At 38.3% G+C, this 23569-nt stretch overlaps 1 protein-coding gene across 3 annotated transcripts in view; it reads right to left on the bottom strand.

The window, feature by feature from the left end:
- Positions 1-23271, bottom strand: part of PPP2R5C (protein phosphatase 2 regulatory subunit B'gamma) — a 197156-nt gene extending 173885 nt beyond the window's left edge. For all 3 annotated transcript variants that reach the window (XM_027849051.1, XM_027849053.1, XM_027849052.1), the window contains exons 1-2: positions 23211-23271; positions 21857-21922 (exon numbers count right to left, since the gene is read on the bottom strand). In XM_027849051.1, coding sequence (XP_027704852.1) covers positions 21857-21922; positions 23211-23237 — 93 coding nt within the window. In that variant the 5' untranslated portion in view covers positions 23238-23271. The remainder of the gene's footprint in view (positions 1-21856; positions 21923-23210) is intronic.
- Between the last annotated feature and the right edge of the window lie 298 nt (positions 23272-23569).

Raw genomic sequence — 23569 nt, 5'->3', positions numbered from 1 at the left:
ATTTCCTTCTTTCCTCAGCTATTCTGTAAAGCCTCCTCAGACAGTCATTTTGCTTTCTTGCTTTTCTTTTTCTTTGGAATGTTTTATGAAGCTGCCTCCTGTACAATATTGTAAACTTCTATTCATAATTCTTCAGGCACTCTATCTACTAGATCTAATCCTTTAAACCAATCTATTACCTCCACTTCAAATTCATAAGGGATGTTATTTAGGTCATACCTGTATGATTTGATGGTTTTCCCTACTTTCTTCAATTTAAATCTAAATTGTGCAATAATAACTTCATGATCTGAGTCACAGTCAGCTCCAGGTATATAATCAATCTAATTTTGATATTGACCATCTGGTGATGTCCATGTGTAGAGTAGCCTTTTGGATTGTTGAGAAAGAGTATGCGGTGAGTTATCTTGACAAAATCTACTAGTTTCTGCCCTGCTTCATTTTGTACTGGAGAGCCAAACTTGCCTGTTATTCTAATTATCCTTTGATTTCCTACTTTAGCATTCCAATCCCCTATGATGAATGTGACATCTTTTTTTGGTGTTATTTCCAGAAGATGTTGTAAGTCTTCATAGAACTGATCAACTTTGGCCTCTTCAGCATCAATGTTTGGACAAAGACTTGCATTACTGTAATGTTGAATGGCTTGCTTTGGATTTGAACAGATACCATTCTGTCATTTTTGAGATTACTGCTTATCCTAGTCAGGTACATATGTAAAAGGTTCTAATTCCTTTTGTTCCTTTGGATTAATGAAAACTAACATCGATACAATGCTTTTAAAGCTTGCAAAGTACTTTACACATAATAATAGCCCATTTGAATCACATATCCCCATGGGGTAAGTACCAAAGGCATCCCTATTTTTCAGATGAGAAAACTTAGAGAGTTAAAGTGACTCTTCCAAAGTCATACAACTAGTAAGTATCAAAGGTGAGATCAACCCATGTCTTCCTGATTCCAAATACAGCACTACATCCTCTATACCACACTCATTATAAAGCAATGTAAAATCGAAGAAGCGACTCAGCTCAGCCCTGGTGGAAATTTTCTGATTGGACCTCATGAGGGATGTGACAACTCACAAATCTGACCAGGGAATCTTAACCTGGGGTCTACAGATAGATTTCAGGGGGTTCAATAACTTGGATGGAAAGAAGATTTATACTTTTATTTTTATTAACATCTAACTGAAATGCAACATTCCCTTCAAGTATGAATTTAAAAAACCAAAAACATTCGGAGAAGGGGCCATGGATTTTGCCCCACTGACAATGGGATTTGTCATAGACTGATACAGAGCTTCGCTGTGTGTCCAGCTAATTCAGTCAATTAGAATATGATGCTAATAACGCCAAGGTTATGGTTCAATTTCTGTTCAAATCTTGGGAAAGGAACAATAATTTCAAGAGGAATCATGGTGTAGTGGATAAAGCAATGGACTTGAAATCAAGAAGACCTAGATTCAAATCCCAGCTCAGACACTTACTGTGTGACCATGGGCAAGTCACTGAACCCCTCTAGCCTCAGTTTCTGTATCTGCAAAATGAGGATCTAATGACCTCTAACGTCCCTTCGAGCTCTAAATCAATATCTTATAGTGACTGTATTTGTTGTTTTAACTTCAATACATTATCAGATAAGTTTCCTGTAAGCACGAGCCATCTCTTTGTCCTTCAATCCAAACTGATTATTATACTCATAGAATAAGTTGTTCAATTCAACTTGTAAAGATGAGTTGAAGATGAAATGGCAAATGAGAGTTGAAGTCCCAATCAAAAAGGGCCTAAAGTGCCAGGCAATACAATTGAGATTTTATTTGGTGGGTAATGATGAGCCACTGAAAGTTTTTAAACAAGGAAGTGACAAAATTGTGAACTGCAAAAATTAAAGTGCCAAAGACAGTATGTGGAATGGTTTTCTTCAGCGTGTGAACTGATTGCTGCCACAGATAGTGCTACAAGTCAGTGACTTATTTAGTAATCACTGTCACCTCCATAACACAATTAGTGTTCCCCTCAACACCTTCCTGCTCTGCTCTACTCACCGCCCCCCCCCCACTTGCTAACAGAAACAGAATTAGCCTCTGGTGTATCCTATTTAAAAGGCTGCCCAAGTTGACTAAGCAGAGCCAGAGGAAACACCAAATCCTCACCCAAAAGAATAGCTATTCTTACCCAGCATGACTTTTTTTTAAAGGTTACTATGTTTTAAAACAGGGGTTGGCAAATTATGGCCAGGGGCCAAATCTGGTCCACCAAGTTTCTTTATATTTAAAAATGTAAAAATCATTCTTAGCTCATCGGTATACAAAAATAGGCTGCAAAAGGCTGGATGGATATCCTATGGACAGTAGTTTGCCATCACCTAATAAGCTCTGAGCTTTTCTACAAGCTAACGAGGCACTTCAATTACTAGCTTCACGAAATTAAAGGAAATCTAACTATGTCAAATTTTATAAGATTTAAATATGCTGAAAAAACAGGAATACTTTATAGTATAACATAGTTGTGACTTTTCTGTTCCTTTATCTCATGGTTGCCAACAGTTAAAGAGATAACTAGAAACAAGTTTCTGAGCTTATCAACTGTCTTAATACAAAGAAACCTCTAGAGCTGTCCCAGCAGCTCTGCCATAATCACTGGACAAGAAAACAATGCTGGTCTGGTGCTGAAGACACCAGGGGTCACTAAGGGGATGAGGGATGAACACTGAAAGTCCAGTGACCAACACTTAATCTTTTAACAGGTAAGCTGTGTTATAGTGACCTAATGTCATCAGAAACTTTGTTGTTGGAGAAATACAGATATGTAGGGATGAATACCCAGACCACAAAAAAGAGAAACTGTATGAGTGTTATTTGGAACCAGTGCACTGCTCACCTATAGAGGAGTAGGTCAATCTGAAGCTCACATTTCACCTCACGTGCTAACTTCTTCCTACTACTGGGCCGACAAAGAGTGACTTCTCCTTTCTCTGGATTACTACCACATTCCTGGTCTATGTTCCTCATATAGCACTTATGTGCAGCCTTGTACTGATAACAAGCTATCTTTTCACATGTACATTTCTAGAGTCTAAAAGAGCTTCTTCAATTCAACTCAACTCAAATATCTACTAAGTTCCTACTGTATGTGCAAGGCAGAGTGCTAAGCAAGAGGGATACAAAAACAAACAAAAAGTCCCTCAAGAATCTTACAGCTTACTATTGAGCAAATATATTATTATAATAATAACTAGCACTTATATAGCACTTTAAGGTGTGCAAAGTGCTTTACACATTATCTCATCAGATCCTCATAGCAATCCTGTGAACTAGGTGTTATTATTATTCCTATTTTTACTTGAACAAATGGGGAAACTGAAACAGTAGTAGTCAAGTGACTTGCCCAGGGTCACATAGCTGTAAGTCTTTGAGGCTGAATGTGATGTTGAGTCTTTCTGACTCCCGGTCAAATACAATCCCCTGTGCCATGTACAAATGGAAATAAAATGCAAAATATATGCAAAGTAGTTTCAAGACGGAGGGTGCAACAGGTCAAGTCCCTTCTCTCTGGGTCAATTTCTGTAATCTGTAAAATGTGCAAGTTGGATCAGCTGATCTCCAAGTTCTCTTCCCAGCTCTAAAATCTCCTACTCTGAGGCACTTCACTTCTCCTGGACTCAGCGTATCTATAAAATGCCTGGTGGATGGTCAAAAGGTTGCTATCACATGCATCCACATCACATTTCTCAATGTACATACATTCATGTACACGTACAGATATACATACATGTATCACATATAAGTAGACCTACAAGTCCCTGAAAGTGAAAGAAAAGCTATACTCTTTGAATCCTTTCAAGTGGTAGGAGGAGGGTGTGGAGACAACTGAGGATGGGAAAGTGTTTTGGAAGTCAAAAGGCCATAAGAGCCAGAGGAAACAGTCCTCCTTTAGCCCTGGGAATGGGCCAGGCCAACATGGAAAGGCTCAGCGTTTCCACAAGCACAAGTGAAATGGTAGACTTCGCCTTTACTGATTTCTGCTTCAGACCTTGGCAAACAATGGCAAAATAACTGAGCCCGACTCTGGCTCTAGGGAATTTCTGAAACAATCAGCCCAGAAGAAGCTGCTACAGGTTAGTGATACCTATTCAACAACAAACACATATAACATGTATAAGGCTCTATGTAGAAAAAGTGAAAAACAACCCGTGACCATTCTGGCATTCTCCACCTGGCAAGGGCTCCGCTTACTTACTTATAAAACAAGAAAAATTAAGGTTAGACTAAAGGTGAGGAGTGGAATACCACATAAGGTACATCTTCAGGATGTACCTTACCCCTCAACATCTTGGGATGAAGTAATGGAGTGAGTGTAAGTTCATGTTTTATAACCGAGCACCAGAACTATCATCTGGTAAGTCTCAGATCAGAGATCCTAAGCTTCAGGCCTCCAAAGATAGAGAAGGCATGCATCAGGGGGGAAGTCAAAGACTGGGAGCTAACTACTTATTCCACAACTGGAGTATCTTCAGGGTATGTTTCATCACCCTCTACCTAGGAAAGAGGCTATGTGTTTGTGGGGGAAAGGGGGTCTTGCACAGTATGTGAGTTCAGTTCAGCCCCAAGGACTTCATCACTTGGTTTTTACCAACCTGGATGACTGGCCAGAACTTTCCATGCTGCCTTTTACCTTTAGGTCCCCAGATGCTAGAAGTGATATGGTACGGATGCCTCTTTCCCCTCCCGAATGTTCAAGGGGTTCGCGTAAACAGCACAATGATGTCTGCAAACTGGAGCATCTGAGAATCTCACCACCTATGGAGAATCCCTCTTCTAGCTGGATACTACGCTGGACATGCAAATACCTTTCAGTGGATATGCATCTCTGTTTTATACTTTGCTTAATATGAATAACTGGATAATCAAAATTCTTTCTGTTGTTGCACCCATCAAAGAATCTTGTATGATCCTAACAAGTGGACCTTGCTAAAGGATATCCTGTTTAAGGCAACATTTCGCTCTACTCAAATACTTCTCTAAAAACAAACACCATGGGATCTTGTATTCTTTGCACCTTTTTGTTAATTGTATAACTAAGGATGTGGTATGTTGCAGAATAGCACTTATAAAATGTTGCCTTTTCCCTTCTCATGTTTTCATCAAGGATAGCCTTGAAACATATGTTGAATGGATCATTCTCCCAAAGATTTTTGGAGAGATGAAAAAGTAGGAATGTAGGTAAGTAGTTATTGATCTTTTTAATTTTTTAAAAAAATTCAATTTAATTTTTATTTTTAGTTCCAAATCTCCTCCTTCACCTCCCCTGCCCATTATGAAGGCAAGAAAAACATCATTACAAATATGTATGGTCAAGCAAACAAATATTAGCCTTATCTGGAAGAAAAGAAAAGATGCTTCAATCTGCATTCTAAGTCCATCAGCTTTCTATAATGTTTCATCATGAGTCCTTTGGAATTGTGGTTGGTAAACTATATTGATGAGATTTCTTAAGTCAAAGGTTATTCATCTTAACAGTATTGTTGTCATTGTATAAATTGTTTTTCTGGTTCTGTTCACTTTGCTTTACATTAGTTTATACAAATCTTTCCAAATTTTTCTGAAACCATCCTTTTAATCATTTCTTATAGCACAATAGTATTCCATTGCACACCATAACTTGTTCAGCCATTTCCCAACTGATGGGCACCTCCTCAGTTTCCAAGTCTTTGCCACAACAATAAGAGCTGCTGTATTTTTGTATATATGACTCCTTCTCCTCTTTCCTTGATCTTAGGGTAGAAATCTAGTAGTGGTATCACTGGGTCAAAGAGTATACCCAACTTAATAGTTTTTTAGGTGTAGTTCCAAACTGCTTTCCAAAACTATTAGATTCCAGCATGGATTTCTATTGTGAAGCTGCTTTTTCCCATCTTGATTTTCTCTTTAACATTATAGCCCTGATAAATCTCTAAAGTGTAGTGGTTCCACCATCACTGATAAAGAAAATAGTTTGTTACAGAAATATGATCAAGAATTTTCTATTTTTGTCTGTATTATCCTCAAATTTTCATCTTTAAATGTTCTTGGGTGACCTGGTTTAATTAAATTTTAAACACCAAGTTTTTCATAATATTGTCTTCCTCCTGTCCAAAGCTTCTCAGTGTTTTACTAGATGTTGCTCATAATTTTCTACTTTCTGTTTCTCTGAGGATTTGTAAATAAATTTATATTCTAAATCATCATTGCCCTGAACTGTCATATCTTTCTCTATGTCAAGAAAATCAAGTGTCTTCTGATTGAATCATCCACCTTCAGATAGAGAGCTGATGGACTCAGAATGCAGAGTGAAGCATATTTTTTCTTCTCTTCCCTTCTCTTCTTGTCACCTCTTCATTGTGGCTATAACTTTATTTTCTGGGGAGAGGAATGGAATAAGGGAACAAGCATTTAATGAACACCGATCACATTAGGCAGTTTAACACTACATGTCAGTAGGAATGATTACTGTGTCAACATCTGTTTTTCTCCATTTCCCTTTTTTGTATCGATAGTTTAAGTAGGTCAGGTGTGACATGCTTTAATTGTATGTATTTTTATTTAATGATGATTTTCATCTTTGTGCTAACAAGTAAATTCTCTTACTACAGTCAACTAATTCCAGTACGACTGACATACCTATAAGAGTTTGAGGAGCAGCTAGGTGGCGCAGTGGATAAGAGCACCAGCCCTGGAGTCAGGAGGACCTGAGTTCAAATCTGACCTCAGACACATAATACTTCCTAGCTGTATGACTTTGGGCAAGTCACTTAACCCCAATTGCCTCACACACAAAAAAAAGAGTTTCATATCTTTTGAGAAAGCCAATTTTGGTGCCACATCCAATGTTTTCTGATACTTAGTAGAAAAATACCAGCATAAAATAGATATATAGACATAAGGCCTCTGTGTAGTATAAGCCTTTAGCCATATTTTCAATTTTTTTTTTGTTTTCTTCCCCTCTGTTCAGCCTCACATTGAGTTCACCAAATATTAAATTATGTGTTGATGTCAGACTTCTTTTGATGTGTCAGTTCGTTGAACTGTTTTTTTTTCTCTTTTATTCTCTGTTATAAGGGATGGTTCTCTGGGAGGGGAAAGTATAAGCTGGGAAATACAGGTGATATAAACACAAAATATATCAATAAAATTTATCTAAAATATTTAAAAATATCTCTACTGATTTATTTACAGGATTGTAAAGAATTTCTCTACCTCTTCATCTTCTGCAAGAGATATTGGAAAACAAGCTATAATTACAAACAGGTCTCGATTAGTATGAATAACGTATGCTATGAATTTGTCTCGCATATGGACATTGGGCTGGCACCAATTCCCATATTTTACATAATATAACTTTGAATAGTTTGAATTTAAAAACATGTGACCACTTCACAGGATTCATTATTTGTACTAATTTTGGACTTAGTTCTATCTTTAGGGTGATTGTGCTTATGATAATCATGTCCACTCTAAGGTAAGATGACCAAATATCTCATCAAATGATTTTCCTCTTGCTCTCAATACACAACAAAACCAACTTGGTCAACTCCTTTATTTGCTTTGCAAAAGAAAAAGCTATGAGCTATCTTTCTATTTAGCTATAACTTTCTTATATCTTATCAAGAACTTCAATAACACCTTTGTTGCATTTACAGCAAGAAATGTCAACAAAGTTATGATCTCATTCCTCCAGGAGTATATCTACTTGTTGGTTGGTGAACAAGGATTGTACAATTTAAAATAATAGTGACATTTACATTTACAAACTGTCCAAAAAACTATAATTCTTAGTACCTTCTGCCTTCTACCAGTCTACTACCATCACTGTAGAAGAACAAGGGGCCTCAGATGACTGAGGGTCATTCTGTATTTTTCTTTGTTTTGTGGGTGGTCATGGTCAAAGAATTCATCACCTAGTGATCAGCACAACAGTGGCAAGCCTCTCCATATAGTAAGCGCTTAATAAATGTTTATTGAATTATCTCCAATTTCCAGCTTTTTGTACTAAAGGAATGAAAAATAATGATAGTGATAATGATAATTAACATTTATATAGCATTTTCAAGTAGGCAAAGCACTTTACATATATAATCACATTTGAACCTCACAACAACTCTCCGAGGTAGCTACTACTATTATCCCCATTTTATAAATAATGAAATTGAGGGGAAGAGGGAGGTTAAATGATTTTCCCAGGGTCACACAGCTCATGTCTGAGGTGGGACTTGAACAAGATTCTTTGAGAAAGGGGAAAAACAGAAGGACAGTTTGTACAGGAGAAAGAATATCTTTTATTTTTGTTACGAGAATAATGATGGCAGACTGAAGATGGACAGAAAAAACTGAAGGAAGCCAGGCTTTCGACCTTCTCTTCACCCCCCCTACCCCCCAACAAAAACAGAACCACCAAAGAAAACAGAAATATTGAACACACAAATAAAAAACAAAGTAAGAGTGCCATTACAGTTTTTAAAAAAAATTAACCCTGGAACAACTAAATGAATTCAAATATCAGAAGCAATAGATTCAGAGAAAGAAACCATGAGATATCCTGACTGACATCCTTAAATGGACAAATAACATCACAAGAAATCAAACAAGAGTTGGCAAAGTTCAGAAAAATCTTAACATCAAATAAGTGCTCAAAAATAAAAACAACACAAAAACATACAAAAAACGGAATAATAATTTATGGGGGGGGAGAATGAGAGAAAATACTGAAGTCACTAATAAGGGGAAAATTCTTAAAAACAAATAAACAAAAAACCCCCCACAAAACCTCAAGCAATGAACTATAGCAGAATACCAATCAATGAAACACAAAACAAAACAGCTAGAAATATGGTCTTTAAAGTGTCACTGAATTAACTAAACTATTGTAAAACATGCAAACTCAAGGGACAGACCTAAAAGATAACCTCAGAACAGCTACCTCAGAATTTCCAACATCCTAGAAAACTAAGAAAAAAAAAAAGATAACTTACTTCATGAAATTGTCAAAATTTCCCTAAATCAGCAAAAACAGCTGCCCCCTACCTTGCTGTTGTTTAGTTGCTTTCAATTGTGCCTGGCTCTTTTTGGAAGTTTTCTTGGCAAAGATGTAGGAGTGTTTGCCATTTCCTTCTCCAGTTCATTTTACAGATGAGGAAACTGAGGCAAACAGGGTTAAGTGGTTTACCCAGGGTCACACAGCTAGTAAGTGTTTGAGGCCACATTTGAACTCAGGTCTTCCTGACTCCAGGCCCAGCACTCTACACATTTCACCACCTAGCCATGACCTCATGCTTCCTCTCACTCCACAAAAATCAAAGATTAAATATGCCTTGATATATCCTCATTAAATTTTAATGGGGTAACATAAAGAAAAATTGCTGTAGTGCCAGAAATGAATCATTTATTTACCAGATAACACTGTAAGAATAATAATTAGGATCACTGTAGCCTTTTCAAGAAAGATAAGGAAAAATTACGGAAATTGGAACACAACATTTACACAATTAAGAAACATGGGTCATAGGGGCAGCTAGATGGTACAGTGGATAGACCTCCAGCCTTGGAGGCAGGAGGACCTGAGTTTAAATCTGGCCTCAGACACTTGACACTTAATAGCTGTGTGACCCCGGGCAAGTCACTTAACTGTGAGTGCCTCACCAAAAAAAAAAAAAAAGAAAAAAAAAGGAAAACATGGTTCATAAACCATCTACTCAGAAAATCTCAGCATGAAGGGCCCAGAAAAAAGGGTAGAGTAGATGGAAAGTACAGTCCAGTTTCCTCCATAATTACTCCAACAAAGATCTAAGAAGAGTATGAATGCTTTATTTCTTATATATTTAGCTTCCACTCTCCTGCTGTTCTTCTTTTTACGTCACCCAGCTCCCAATCAGTTAATTTCTCTCTCTCTTTCCTTTTAAACTCTTCTTTACAGCTTCACGATTCAAGCTTGGGGTTTGTATTGCTTGTGACTCCTCCCTGGCTCTTACTCCCTGGTCTCCTTCACCTATTCTCTCCTCTTTCCCTGTTGAGTTGAATATATTTCTACACCAAAATCTTTTGTGTGTGGGTGTTTTACACCCTTCTTTAACCAGTTCAGATTAAGGTTCAAGCGATGTTGGCTCCTCTCACTTGGTGTATAGACTTCTCCTAGTACAACCTTGATTGTGTAAGGTAATGCATCCTTTTTTTACTCCCTTTACTTTATTCTTTTAAAATCGTCTAAATATGACAAAACCATTCCCAGGCTCTCTGTTTTATTTAATTCCCTCTTGACCACCAATGACATCTAGCTTCTGATTCTCAAGAAATAAAGGAAATTATTAGTAATTGTTCTGCCTAAATGTATGGCAATAAAACCAACAACTTGTTTTAAGAAATGTATTTCACAAAAATATAGGATGTTCAAATTAAAAGAAAAAGAAAAAATTCAAATAACTCAGTCTCAAAAAAAGATACGGAATAAGCCATAAATGAACTCATAAAGGAAAAAACCTCTAGGACCAGATGGATTTAAAACCATATTCTATCAAGCACTCAAAGAATTATTAATTTCAGTAATATACAAACTATGTGCAAAAATAGGAAAGAAAACTATAGATCCAATATTCCTAATGAACATTGACACAAATATTTTAAATAAAATATTAGCAAAGAGGGTGTGGTGTGTGAACATATCAAAAAGACTGCAACTATGACCAAGCTGGATTTCTATAAAGAATGTATGGTTCATTCATTATTAGGAAAATCATAAAGATAATAGACCACATTAATTACAAGAAAAAAATTATATATCAATAGATGCAGAAAAAGCTTGACAAAATATAATACCCATTCTTGTTTAAAAAAAAAAAGGCATAAATTGTTTTTCCTTAATATAGCATTTCTGTTTACTATCAATAAAATCTAACAGGAAAAGATAAATGCCATTTAAAGTTAACTACAGAATGTATTAAATACTTGAAAGCCTACCTACCAAGACACAGTACATTAGTCAATTAGCATTTAAGTACCGACTATATGTCAGGAACCCTGAACCCCGTGCTAAGTACTAGGAAGTAAAGAAAGATAAGAAACAGTCCCTGCTCTCAAAGAGCTCCTAATCTAAAATGGAGAACAACACGCAAACAGTTATGTACAAACAACATAAATGCAAGATAAAACTCTGGGGCAGTCTCAGAGGGAAGGCACTAAGAGTAATAAGGAGGGGCAGCTAGGTGGTACAGCAGATAGAGCACTGGCCCTGGAGTCAGGAGGACCTGAGTTCAAATCCAGCCTCAGACACATAATAATACTTCCTAGCTGTATGACTCTGGGCAAGTCACTTAGCCCCAACAGCCTCACTAAAAAAAACAAAAAACAAAAAAAACATTCTTTAGAATTTTGTTGAATGATGAAGTCAGAAGCCAGACTGGAAAGGCTTCAGACAGTGGGAGGAAATGAAACAGATGTAGATGGAAACTATTACAGATGGCCTTCTCAAGAAGTTTAGCCACAAAAGAGATGAGAGGTAATGGGACAAGGACTAGCAAGAATGGATTCAACAAGTGAGGGAGAAACAAGCATGAAATTAATCTGACAAAAAAATCAGTTTAGACCAACAGTGCACAACATATGACACCAGGTACAAAGCTAAGTTACAAATGGCTATGTGGCTTAAATGAAAAAGGGTCACATCATATACAAATTACAGAGTTGGGAGAAAGGAAATGCCTTTCACAGTTGTGGATGGGGGAAGAGTTCATGACCAAACAAAGGATAGAGTGGATCACAGGAGATACCACGAAAAGTTTTAATTATATAAAATTGAAAACATTTTGCGTTAATACAATCAAAAGGATATAATTGCCTGAGGAAAAAAATATTTGTGGCAAGTCTCTCTGATAAAAGATGTATATTTAAGATAAAGAACTGATTTCAGATATATGAGAAGAGCCATTTGCCAATAGATAGTTTGCACTGCTCCCAGAACTGCCTATTCTTATCCTCTAAAACTAACATACTGTTGGTGGAGAAGTGAATTGGTCCAGTCATTCTGGAAAGCAATAGGGAACTTTACCCAAAAAGTCACTTAACTGTGCATACCCTTCAACCCTGTGATAACACTACTAAGGCTATGCCACAAAAAAATATCAAAGAGGGAAGGGATCCATATTTACACAAATACATATAGAAGTTCTTTTTTGTTGTAGCAAAGTTACAAACTTGAAACAAAATGGGCACCCATCAATCGGGGAAATGGATAAACAAATAAAAATTTATAAAAGTAATGGAAGAAATGATAAAAGAGACAACTTAGAGAAACCTAGGAACTTGTATAAATGACACAGAGTGATAAAAACAGAGAACAATTGTACAATAACAACCAAGTAAAGAAAAACAATTTGGAAAGACTTAAGACTTTCGATCAATGCAATTAACCAACCAAGGTTCCAGAGGATCAATAAAGAAGAATGCTACCCATCTCTCTTGAGAGAGAGATGATGGATTGACATAAATTAGGATACAGTCAATGTATGGATTGGTTTTGTGTGAATTTTTTTTAACTAAGTGAGGAGCAAAACTTTGGGAGGGAAAGCAGAGCTGGTGATGTTTGTTTCCCGCCCCCCCCCCCACAAAAAAAGGAAGAAAAGAAAGTCATAGAAGCATTAAAGGGTAATATAGCAAAGAAAAGAAGTTGGGAAGGAAATACTGACAAGCAGGGTAGGTTGGAAAATAATATGGTGAATCTATTGTATAACTTTTAAAAAGCAACTTGTACATAACAGATTCACAAATTCATGTATAATCAGCATTTTTCTGTTCTGTAAACATGAAAATGCTATTTTTTTTTCTTTTGGTGTTTAAGTGCAGAATTTTTTTTTAAATAAAATTTTTTTAAAGAAAAAAGAAAAAGCTTCCTGGGTCAAATCTGGCAGGATTACTACTGGGTGTGGGGAAAGGTTTTGGGCTCCCAAGGTCAGACCTCTGACCCTTTTGTGGCTGGGAAGCTTGGCAACGGATATCCATTTGCAAGTCAGTGAGGAGTATGTGGATCTTCCAGTATCTAAATCTTAGCTGGAGTAAGAATAGATACTCCCTCATTCCTTTTTATTTCATCTACGTTACCATCTTCCTTTTCCTTCTTTTCCTGAAAATCTATTAAATGCTTGTGATTTTCATTTTTGTCTTGAGTCTTTAGTGCTAAATAGTGTTAACTAATACCACACTAATAACTAGTAAGTTATAAGTTACATAGTTATAAGTAACTAATAAGTTAGCTCTCGATATACTGATGTTATTTATAAAACTGCTTGGTTCCTTCTTCTGGTTCTACAGCCATTTCAGTTTTTTGTTGCCAGTGTATAAAACTAATTACTTTATGTGGTCATGACATTTAAGGGAAAAATTACAACCACTTTATGGAGGCTCTGAACCTATTTATAAACAAAAATACAAGAAACAAGAAAGCTCTTTTTAGATGGATCATTTTTTGTCTCGTAAGACATACACATTGAATTGTTGTCAGGCCTGTTCTCTTATGCCCTCTGGTGGCAAAATGAGTTTGGAAATGTTTTTATTTTAGAAGTAAATGTACAGCATATGTGGTTTCTATCTGGTCAGATCTATAGTTGTGCTGAAATATGTGCTCTGTATTGCTCTTTTCTTCCCTTTACATGAAAGTTTTCCTTTTAAAAAATCCATTTTAGAAACTCTTGTTTAACACTACATATAACTTTTTCTAAAATCATCCATATCAAATCCAAAGTCATAGAAAAAAATTGGTAACAAAAGCAAAACCAAAGAATTTATACATTCAGCCATGTGAGAATAGAGCAATAAATTCACATTTTACATATAGTAGAGATCAAAATGTATGGGGGTTGGGGAGTAGATAGTGGCTGCTCCCAATGGATAATAATTTAGCATTTATCGTGAGTCTTGGCAATGTGTTAGGTGGCTGGGGGTAGAAAGACAAAAATGAAAATCTCCATCTTTAAGGAGTTTACATTCTATAATGGGAAACAACATGTATACAAGTACAAGACAAAGAAAAAGTAACTGTGGACAGGGGGTCAGAAGAAGGCAGAGAAGAGTAGCCAGAGAAGAAGATCAGCAAAGGCCTCACATAGGAGGCGGCACTTAGTTGAGCTCCAAAATGGGATTCTAAGAGGCAGAAGTGGGGAGGAAGTACACTGCAGGCTAGAGGATGGTCTGTCCAAATACACACAGATAGGACATGGAATGTCACATTCTATTTAGAAGTCAAATAAGAATAAGACAGGATTGGAGTCAGGTTGTAGAAGCCTTTAAGTGCCAAGAAGTGTACATTTGATAGGGATCCCTACCCTCAAGGATTTGATGTTCTATAGGGATAAATAACATGTACACATGTGTGCATATGTGTATACACCCTCATTTCGCTACCCACAAGTGTAAGAGAACAGGCCTGACAATTCAAAGAGGGCTTATGGCCCCCAAAATGATGCATGTAAAAAGAGCACTGCTCTTTTTGCCTGTAGTTTTTGCTCGGAAAAAAGGTCAGCGTCTCCAAAAAGTGATTGGTTCTGGGTCATCCCTCAAAAGCTGAGATCAAATAAATTAATTAGTTTTGTACAGTAGCAACAAAAAAACTCAAGAGGCTACAGAATCAGAGAAACTAAGCAACTGTGAACCGCTGCAGTTTGCTGAGCAGGAGACCGACATGATTAGGCCTGTGCTTTAAGATTACTTTGGCAGCTGAGTCAAGGTGGATTGGAGCAGCTGGGAACACTTGAGACAGGGACAACCAACTAGATGTGTGTGCGTGTGCGCGCGTGTGTCTGCGCGTGTGTCTGTGTAAGACCTGAGGTAGGGTGGTGACTGCATTAGTAGAGAAAAAAGCGACTAATATGAGAGATCACACAGAAGAACAAGTGATAAGAATTGGTAACTGATTGGTCATATGGAATGAAGTAGAATGAGGTGAAGATGACCACAGGATTGCACACCTAGGTAACTGGTACCCTTGACAGAGATGGAGAAGGTCAGAAACTGGGTAGGTGTTTTGGAAGGGAAGGGAGAGAGACAATGAGCTCCATTTCAGGCATTTTGAGTTTGAGATGTCTACGGAATGTCCAGCTCAAAACGTCCAACAGACAAATGATTGTAGAAGAAATCTACTGGAGAAGATGGGAGGAGAGGGAGATCAAAGATATTAATAGAGGAGCTGGCCATGGTAAGAAGAATGACCACCTCCTTCATTAAAGCCCAAAGTAGAGGAAGAAAAAATGAGTATTGATGTTAAGATCAGGGCCCTTGCCAGATAGGAGTGAAGTAGGTAGGAGGCTTGAGAAGGGAAGGTTTAGAAGAACAGTTCTGGGAAGTGTGATAGCAAATAAATTTAAAAAAAAGGATTGCCTTGCTGCAATGAGGGCCCAGTTGAGGTTAGATAACAATCTGAAGAGGACACAATTACCAAGGTTTGATTTCCTTCAGCACCATTCAGTAGCATGTTAAGTAGTACTACTGTGTTAAAGTTAATGCACTCATCTTTGGTAGTATGTTTCACAATCAATAAATAATGAAAGTTGTAGATAAAGGAATAATAACGTACAATCTTCAGGAGTTTTGGGGGTTGTTTCAGCCTAAACACTTTTTAAAATGTTCTTATCCTCTTGTTCATATACCTATATTTGTTAAAGTGAAAATAAAATTTACAGTAAAAATACATCTCTTCAACTTAATCACCATGATTTCAAATCTATTTGATTCCTGATTTATCATTTCTTCCCACTTTCAATCTAAGTTAAACCGATTTAATAAATGCTTTAAAAATCCACCAACTAATTAGGAACTTCAACACATCCTATGTACAAGGCACCCTGAGGAAAAGACAGTGAGAGCTAGTTTACTGTCTGCATGGAAGTTTCTTTCTTGTTTTGTCCAACCAGATTCCCTGGTAAGTTATTTCTTCACTTCTGAGATCTTGTAGAGACAAGTCATGTGTACATAAAAAAAATCAACATAACATTTTAAATGCCAAATAAGTGATACAGACAGTAAATGCCATAGGGTTCAGTGCATGAAGATAAGGGACTACAGTCGAGGCCAGAGAGGGTGGTATTTATGCCAGACCTGAAAGGAGTAGTAGGATTCTGACAAAGAACAGACAGGAAAGTATTGAAGAGAGGATTGGCTTGTAAAAAAAATCTTAAAAGTAGGAAGGTGCAAGGCTAGCGACAGGTACAACAATGAGTAGTACAGGTGTGGAATATTGATGTAGAACGTTGGTTCTCAACGTCAGCCCCAGTTAGGAATCTGAAAGTCTGGAGAAGGATGGTAACGAATGCTAAAACAAAACAACTCATTCCTAAAACTCCTGAAAAAAGACTGAGTGAAGTACAGGTTGATGGGAGAGATAGCAAGAAAAAAAAGCTGTCTCCTTACCCAGTCACAGCAGTTGTGATACCATACCAGAATGTAATAAAATCATCATTCCAAGAGTTGGTCACCAGGTTAAAAACAAAAACAGTTATCTTTGGTTCTGCCCAAGTTCCCAAAGAGCAAGGGGTGAGGGTGGCAAAACCTGGGACAGAACAAATCTGAAGCCTAAAACTCAGAAACTGTGACGTCTTTCAAATTGTGAGAACCATGTTATTTGCCAATTGCATCAGTTTAAAGCCAGAATAGAATAAGATCTACTGGTAAAGAGGAGTAGTGGTTAAGACTTAAAAAAAAAAAAATAAGTAAAAGCTGAGCCATAAGAGCCTTGAATGTCAAGCTAAGGAATTTGAGGTTTATCTTCTAGGCAAGAGGTGTCAAATAAAAGGCCCATGGGCCAAGCTGTTGCTCAAACCAGATTAAAATGTAACTGAGAAATATTTAACAAAATAATTAAAAAATAACAAAACATAGATAACATTACATTTTAAAATGTAAGGATGAGTTTGACACCCAGGAAGCAATGAAGTCACTGAAGATTTCTGAGCAGAGGACCAACGTGATGAAAGTAATTGTGCAGGGTAGTTGGCAGGAAAAAGGTCTAAAGCAGGGACAGACCATTGCAGTAACGCAGGTATGAAGTGACAAGGTTGATGTCATCAGGAATAAAAAGTGACACATTGGAGAAAATCTTAAAATGAAGGATCAGCAGAACTTTGGGGTTGACTGGACATATGAGGAACAAAGTAGGGCTGTCAAAAGTTGCATCTGAAAAGGTACATGGTGACAACACAGGATAATAGGGCAAGACATAGGAACTATTACAGACCTTCTCTTCAGCAAGACATTATAAAGTTGCTACAAAGACCTTCTAAACATAACTAAATCAGTAAATATACCTAATATAATGATGAAGGAAAAAAAATGTAACTACTTTAATATGTTTAAAATCAGATACTTTGAAGACGCACTAAATTTCTTTTTAAAGCAATAACCAATATGTAAATGGCATCAAAGAAACATTACACATACAGTTTAATTCTATACAACTAAATCTAGAAAAACAAATCAATTTACAAAGATTACAAATTGACAAAAAATTCTTACTTGCATTTGCAAAGATTTAGATATTACATACTAAGAAAATGTAATGTTCTTTAAGAATTGTTTCTCTTTGCCAATTTCCAAATCATATTCCAATATGAAATGATTTGGGAGTCCATTTATGATAGTTTCTTATCAATAACTACAAACAAGCTATGGAGGTGGAGTGAAGAAGAGGATGGAAGGAAAGAGATAAATATAAAGCAGTAAGATTCAATAAAAGTAACTAAAGCAATTACAATTATAGTATTTTGCTACATTCAAAAGTGAAAACATCTAAATAACTGTAGCGCAGGGATTCTTAACGCTGGATCCCTCAACTTGTTTTTTTTTTTAATATGCTGATAACTGTATTGGAATATAATCGGTTTCCTTTGTTATCCTATGTATTCTATTTTATGCATGAGAAACATTAAGAAGGGGTCCATAGGTTTCACCAGACTGCCAAAGGAGTCCATGAAAGGTTAAAAACCCTTATCGCAGAAAACTTCCATAGGTTATCTAGTTCTTTCAGGTGGTATTTCTCTTAAACCAGCCAAAAGAGTTAAATGGATGTCATTTATAAGTACAGGGAATTTTAAGTGAAAAGAATTTTAGAAGTCATTCTTCATTTCAGAGAGAAAAAACCTATGACTCCAAGAGGTCAAGGGACCCATGCAAAGTCAAAGGGCAAGTTTATGGCACCTATGGAACTAGAAGTTGGGTCATCTGATTCCCACCACAAGGTTCCTTCCACTACACAACTCTGTTCTTCCTAGTACCAATTAATTCAGAAGATTTCATTTCCCCTTATCCAGAATCCATTAAGCAAACTTCTTTTTGCACCTTAAGCCAACTTCCTTCCTGAGTTCTCTTCATTGAAGAAAGAGAACAGTTATTATAAGAATCATTCAAACATCTGAAACAAAATGAACCATCGCTACAAAAAGTCAAATTCTTGAACAATTTCCTTGCTGGTGCTATTTTCGATTCAACTGGCTATTGGATGTTTGGGTTAGATTTGTTATTTCTTCTCACATGGAGCTCCAAGAGCGGTACACTGCCCTGATGTATGGCAAACTCATGGGATATTCAATTCATTTCAACACACATTTTATCATTAAGGGCCTACCTACTACATGCAGGGCACTGTGCTGAAAAACAATAATTGTAAAGATGGATATTAAATCAAGAAGGCTTTGAAACGAGGCAGGGAAATTTCAAACTTATTTAAGATTCCCATTTGAAATATTCAGACATAATGGTAATAACAGGAAAGAAATTTTAAAAATGCAGTAATGGCTTAGCTTACCACACAATAAGTCAATCATTTAATAAATGCTTAGCACAGTGCTTGACTCATAATAAGTAGGTAGTACATGTTTTTTCATTCATTTTCATACAATAATAAGTAAGTAGAACTAGAGGCAAGGTAGAAAGAGGAAAAGCTATGAAGGAGCAGTAAATGAGCAAGGACCAATACAGTGTTCACCGGGAACTAAAAGTTACTCACTTTATATTAAAATAATTCAAAATATTCTATCCTTTATCCTTTCAAGGAAATATCCATGGTAACTTCAGGTTCTCTAGTTGTAACTTTTTTTTTTTGGCAAGGCAATTGGGGTTAAGTGACTTGCCCAGAGTCACACAGCTAGTAAGTGTTATGAGTCTGAGGCTGGATTTGAACTCAGGTCTTCCTGATTCCAGTGCCAGTGCTCTATACATTGCGCCACCTAGCTGCCCCTTCTAATTCTAACTTTTAAAGCACTATTGGTGGAATAGATAAGTTACAAAAAGAAGCGGAGAATGAGCTTAGATCTCAGTAGCTAAAAAGATCTCAAAGCTAAGAGCAAACAATCTAAATGATTTACAAAACTGATAACGTTTTTACTGCCTCTCAAACCCTTCCTCCTGTTGAGCTACTAATAGCTTTTCAGGTTCAAATCCTAGTTTGAATTTAGTAGTCTCCAATTCTGATTTTTCCCTGCAATAAAATCTAGGTAAGTAAAATAAACACATTGAAATCCTTATAAGCCCTTATTAGGGAGAGGGAATATTACAGGATTTAGAGCAACAAGGAACCTTAGAAATCATCTAGTCTACCTCCCTCATTTTATAGAGTAGGATATTGAGGCCCACGGACTTAAATGACTTGTCCAAGGTCACACAGGTAGTTAACAGCACAGCTGGAATTTGCACTCAAGTTCACTGACTCCAAATCCAGGGCTGTAAGATCACCTCATGGGCCTCTGCCAACACATATACTGCAAAGCAAGAAGCGTCTGAAGAGTGCCTAGGAAACTTTGGCAGTTATTGGACAGGTCAAGGTTGGTAATAGAACATTTACTTCCTGGGAAACTTTCAGTGTAGGAACTCATAGTGTGGAAAGCCCCACCTCTGAGGCAAACCAGTTTACCAGTCACTTAAAGTGTTAAAGAACCATCTGTCCCACATTTCCTTGGAGAGCAGGGAGGGGTCTATGGGACTCTACATTCAATGCCAGGCTTTGTCCAATATGTAGGTAAGTTGGAAGAATTGTTTTTATTCCTCTTTCTTATTGTTTTAAGGGATTGCTACATGGGAAGAGTGAAGGGAGGATTACCATGACAAATGTAGTTGTTTGTATACACAAAATACAGCAATAAAAATTTATTTAAAAAAAATTGCCTGGAGCACAGAGAGTTCAAGTCACTTATACAATGATCAGCTGTTAGCATATGCCAGAGGCAGGAGATGACCCCAGACCCTCTTGATTCCAAGGCCACCCTCTATCTACTATGCCAATTTAAATGAACCGATTCACAGAATATGCTAACAAAATATGCAATTAAAATGGTTAGTACAGTCAATTTTTGATTACCTATATTAATGAAAGGGTAGGAAAAATACTGGTATAAATAATTCTAAAGTATATTTTAAAAAATTTTCAATGTATTTGTATGCTTTTGGGGTCCAGATTTATCTTATTAATTGTTAAGTTTAACATTAAAATTGCTTTGCATTCCCTAACTGCTAAAGGAGGGAGATCTAAAGTATGATGAGTGGTAATGGTAAGGAAATAGAAATTTAAAATCGTTCATAAGAGTCAAGTACCTACACAGATATAGATATATATGTATGCACACACACATATATAATATATACATGCATATATAATAAAGAAAATGTTTTACATAGGAAAAATTAGCTTCAATGGAACCTATTAAAGTTTCTTACACAGCTTTCAAAAAAATTTAAGTATAATTCCTAAATGGAATTTCACTAATTCTAATTTAATTTAAATGGGAATGAGAATGAATGTCAAAGTGATCAGACCAGGTATGTTATGCAGCCAGCTCTCAGAACCACCAGACTAAAAATTAGACTGTTTCTTTTGTAAAGAGCTTAACTCAATGTGCTTATTAGCTTCTCTTTTAGATAGTATGATTTAGGTTCCTGAGCCCAGTCATCTTCATTCAGTGCAGAGACCCAATGGGCAAAACAAAGTGGTGACTGTAGAAATCCGAAAGTTAAAATGACTCAAAGCAACTGTCCTGACAGTAGGTCAATGACATCATCAGTAAATAAGAATTAAAAAATAGGCTGCTGTCAAATATAAGTATAATTTGGAATTTACTCTGTCACGAATCATCAAAAGTAACATGCACAATGGGACAAAAAAGTGTGAAATAATACTGAAATAGAACACTGATAGGAGAACATAAGAAAAGGCTAAAAATGATTTTAAAAAACAACAACAGACTTTTTAATGGGAGGTGGGGAGAATGAGAGACAGGAAATGTTAAGATATCAATTAACCAATATCATAGGAAAGAAGGACCTAGCACAGGTACACTCATTTTAGCAGCTGAAGAGGGGAGAGGGGAGTTGAGTAAGCAACTGAAGAGTGTATAGAGATTGAGAGGTGGGTACTGGGAGTACAAATGAGAGGGTGAAGAATTAACAGCTGATATAGGCTCCTGGCAGATTAAAAAGAAACTGGTCCAGCAGCTGAAAAGAACCAGCAGCTAAAAGGGATAAGTAGAACATGTGTCAGAGAAACATGCCTGCCTGCCTGACAGAAACAATATCAGGTCTGGTAGGATGAAGAGGGAGAAGAAGCCTTTGGGATTACACAGTTACATTGCCGAACTTTTCATTTAAACATCCCTATTCCTCATTTTTCCAAATCTGAATTTTCAAATTTCCATTTTTCCAATATTTTCTAAGTAAATACAAAGAAGGGATGGCAGAAGTCAAAAGTCCCATTTGGGGGAAAATGCCAAGTATTCGGAGTGCTGCCACTCTTAGTTTTGCTAACTGCCAGAACCAAAAATGTTTAACCAAAGTCAAAAAACAATAGTTAAGAACAATTACCTCCTGTTCTACAGCATCTTGTCCTTCTTTTGTACTTTTTCCACTTTTCCCCGATTTTGCTGGTTCCTGAGAAAACATCAAGCAGATTAAGTTTTATATTTCTGAGTTTGCAAAACCCTTAAAAGTTTTAAAACTTTTAAGAACATATACAATTATACCTCATTTTAATATTATCAAAAAGTTCTAAAATATGCTACTGTTAAGTAATACAAGACATTTACTCTTTTTAGTTTTTGTTATACCAAGGCTACCAAAAAAAAACGGATGCAAGATATATGCAGTTATTTATGGTGTTCTACATGTGTTTAAAAAAAAAAGTCCCCTTCCTTTTCCCTTTTTCTAAACTCCTATGATGGTGGTTTCTAAGGTGACACTAAAATGCTATACAGCGCCACCAGAAACCAAAACAAAAAAAGCTAACGCAGCACAAATACATATCGTCACACATACACATCATCACAATGCAGAATAATAATACTATTTTATAGCACTAGAAAGTCTCTCTCCGAAGGGACACAACGCTCCTCACGATCATGAGAAATCCACTAGACAACTACGATGAGCAAAGGAAGTTTGGTGTCCAGAGCTGATTCCCCAAACCCTCTCCCCATGCAGAGCCCGCACGACCCCCGGCCACAGACCCCCGACGGCTGCTGCTGCTGCTTCACCCTCTTCTCCAGGGCCAGTAAGCATGTTCCAAAGCATCTCTGCCACCGGTCTCACCCCCACCCCGCCACCACCCCCGCTGCTGCTGCGGCTCCGGAGAGGTTCTGGGGCGGGGGAGGCACCGACTGTGGACGCCAGATGCCGTTTCCCGGGGCAGCCGCACCCCCCCCGCCTTTCCTCCCAGGACAAGCTCGGGCTGCTGTCACTGGTCCCCAGGGGCCTGGAGGGGAGCAGAGGGGGCGAGGTGTGGGCGCCAGCAGCAGCCCGGGCGTGGGCGGGTGGTGAGGGCTGCCCCCCCCACTTGCTTGAGATTTACCAACTCCTGAGGGGTAGGGGGGGTGGACCTAGGGTTAGGCCGCCGGGAGGGAGGGCTCCGGCTGCCCCGTCCGAGGCCTGGGCACCCCGGGCGCTTCCGCGCCTGCCCCGCTTCCAGGGTGACTAACTCCGGAGCATCAGTTGTCATTGGCCGGGCCGGGGTCCCGGAGAGCGGGGGAAGCGCGGACGCGCCCCCCGCCAGGAGCAGAAGTTGTCTGCGAGTTCTAGTCTCAAGGGGGCGGCGCCCGGGCCCCCCACACTAGGCCCCGTCCCCACAGGGGCAGTTTCGTCTTCCCCTTCCCGCCTCCAGGCCCGGCCCCCAGCCCCTGTCCCCTCCGCAGGCTCGGCGGGCGCGCCGGGATCCCGGACTCACTTTCTCCTTCTTGTTTTTATTCGGCATGGCTGGTGCGGGCCGCCCGCCCCTGCCGCCTCCTCCTGCGCCGCCGCCGCCGCCGCCGCCGCCTCTTCCTCCTCCTCCTCCGCCACCGCCGCCTCCAGCAGCAGCACCAGCAGGAGCAGCAGCAGCAGCGCCCCTGACGCTGCCTCCCTCGGCCCTCCTGCCGCCTTCTCAGCCGCCACCCCCGTCGCCGCCTAGCCGGGGACTGAGTCCCTCCCTCGCCCTCGCTTCCCCTTTTCCAGGCTCCCAGAGGCTGCAGCAGCCGCGGCGGCGGCGGCGGCGGCGGCGCTTCGCCCCCCCCCCCCCCCCCCGGCCGCCCCCTCCCCCCCTCCCTC

The sequence above is a fragment of the Vombatus ursinus genome, unplaced genomic scaffold (genome assembly GCF_900497805.2).
Source record: "Vombatus ursinus unplaced genomic scaffold, bare-nosed wombat genome assembly UNPS02007284.1, whole genome shotgun sequence".
Taxonomy (NCBI): Eukaryota; Metazoa; Chordata; class Mammalia; order Diprotodontia; family Vombatidae; genus Vombatus; species Vombatus ursinus.
Note: the sequence above shows the minus strand (reverse complement) of the source record. Positions and strands in the feature narration are given on the sequence as shown.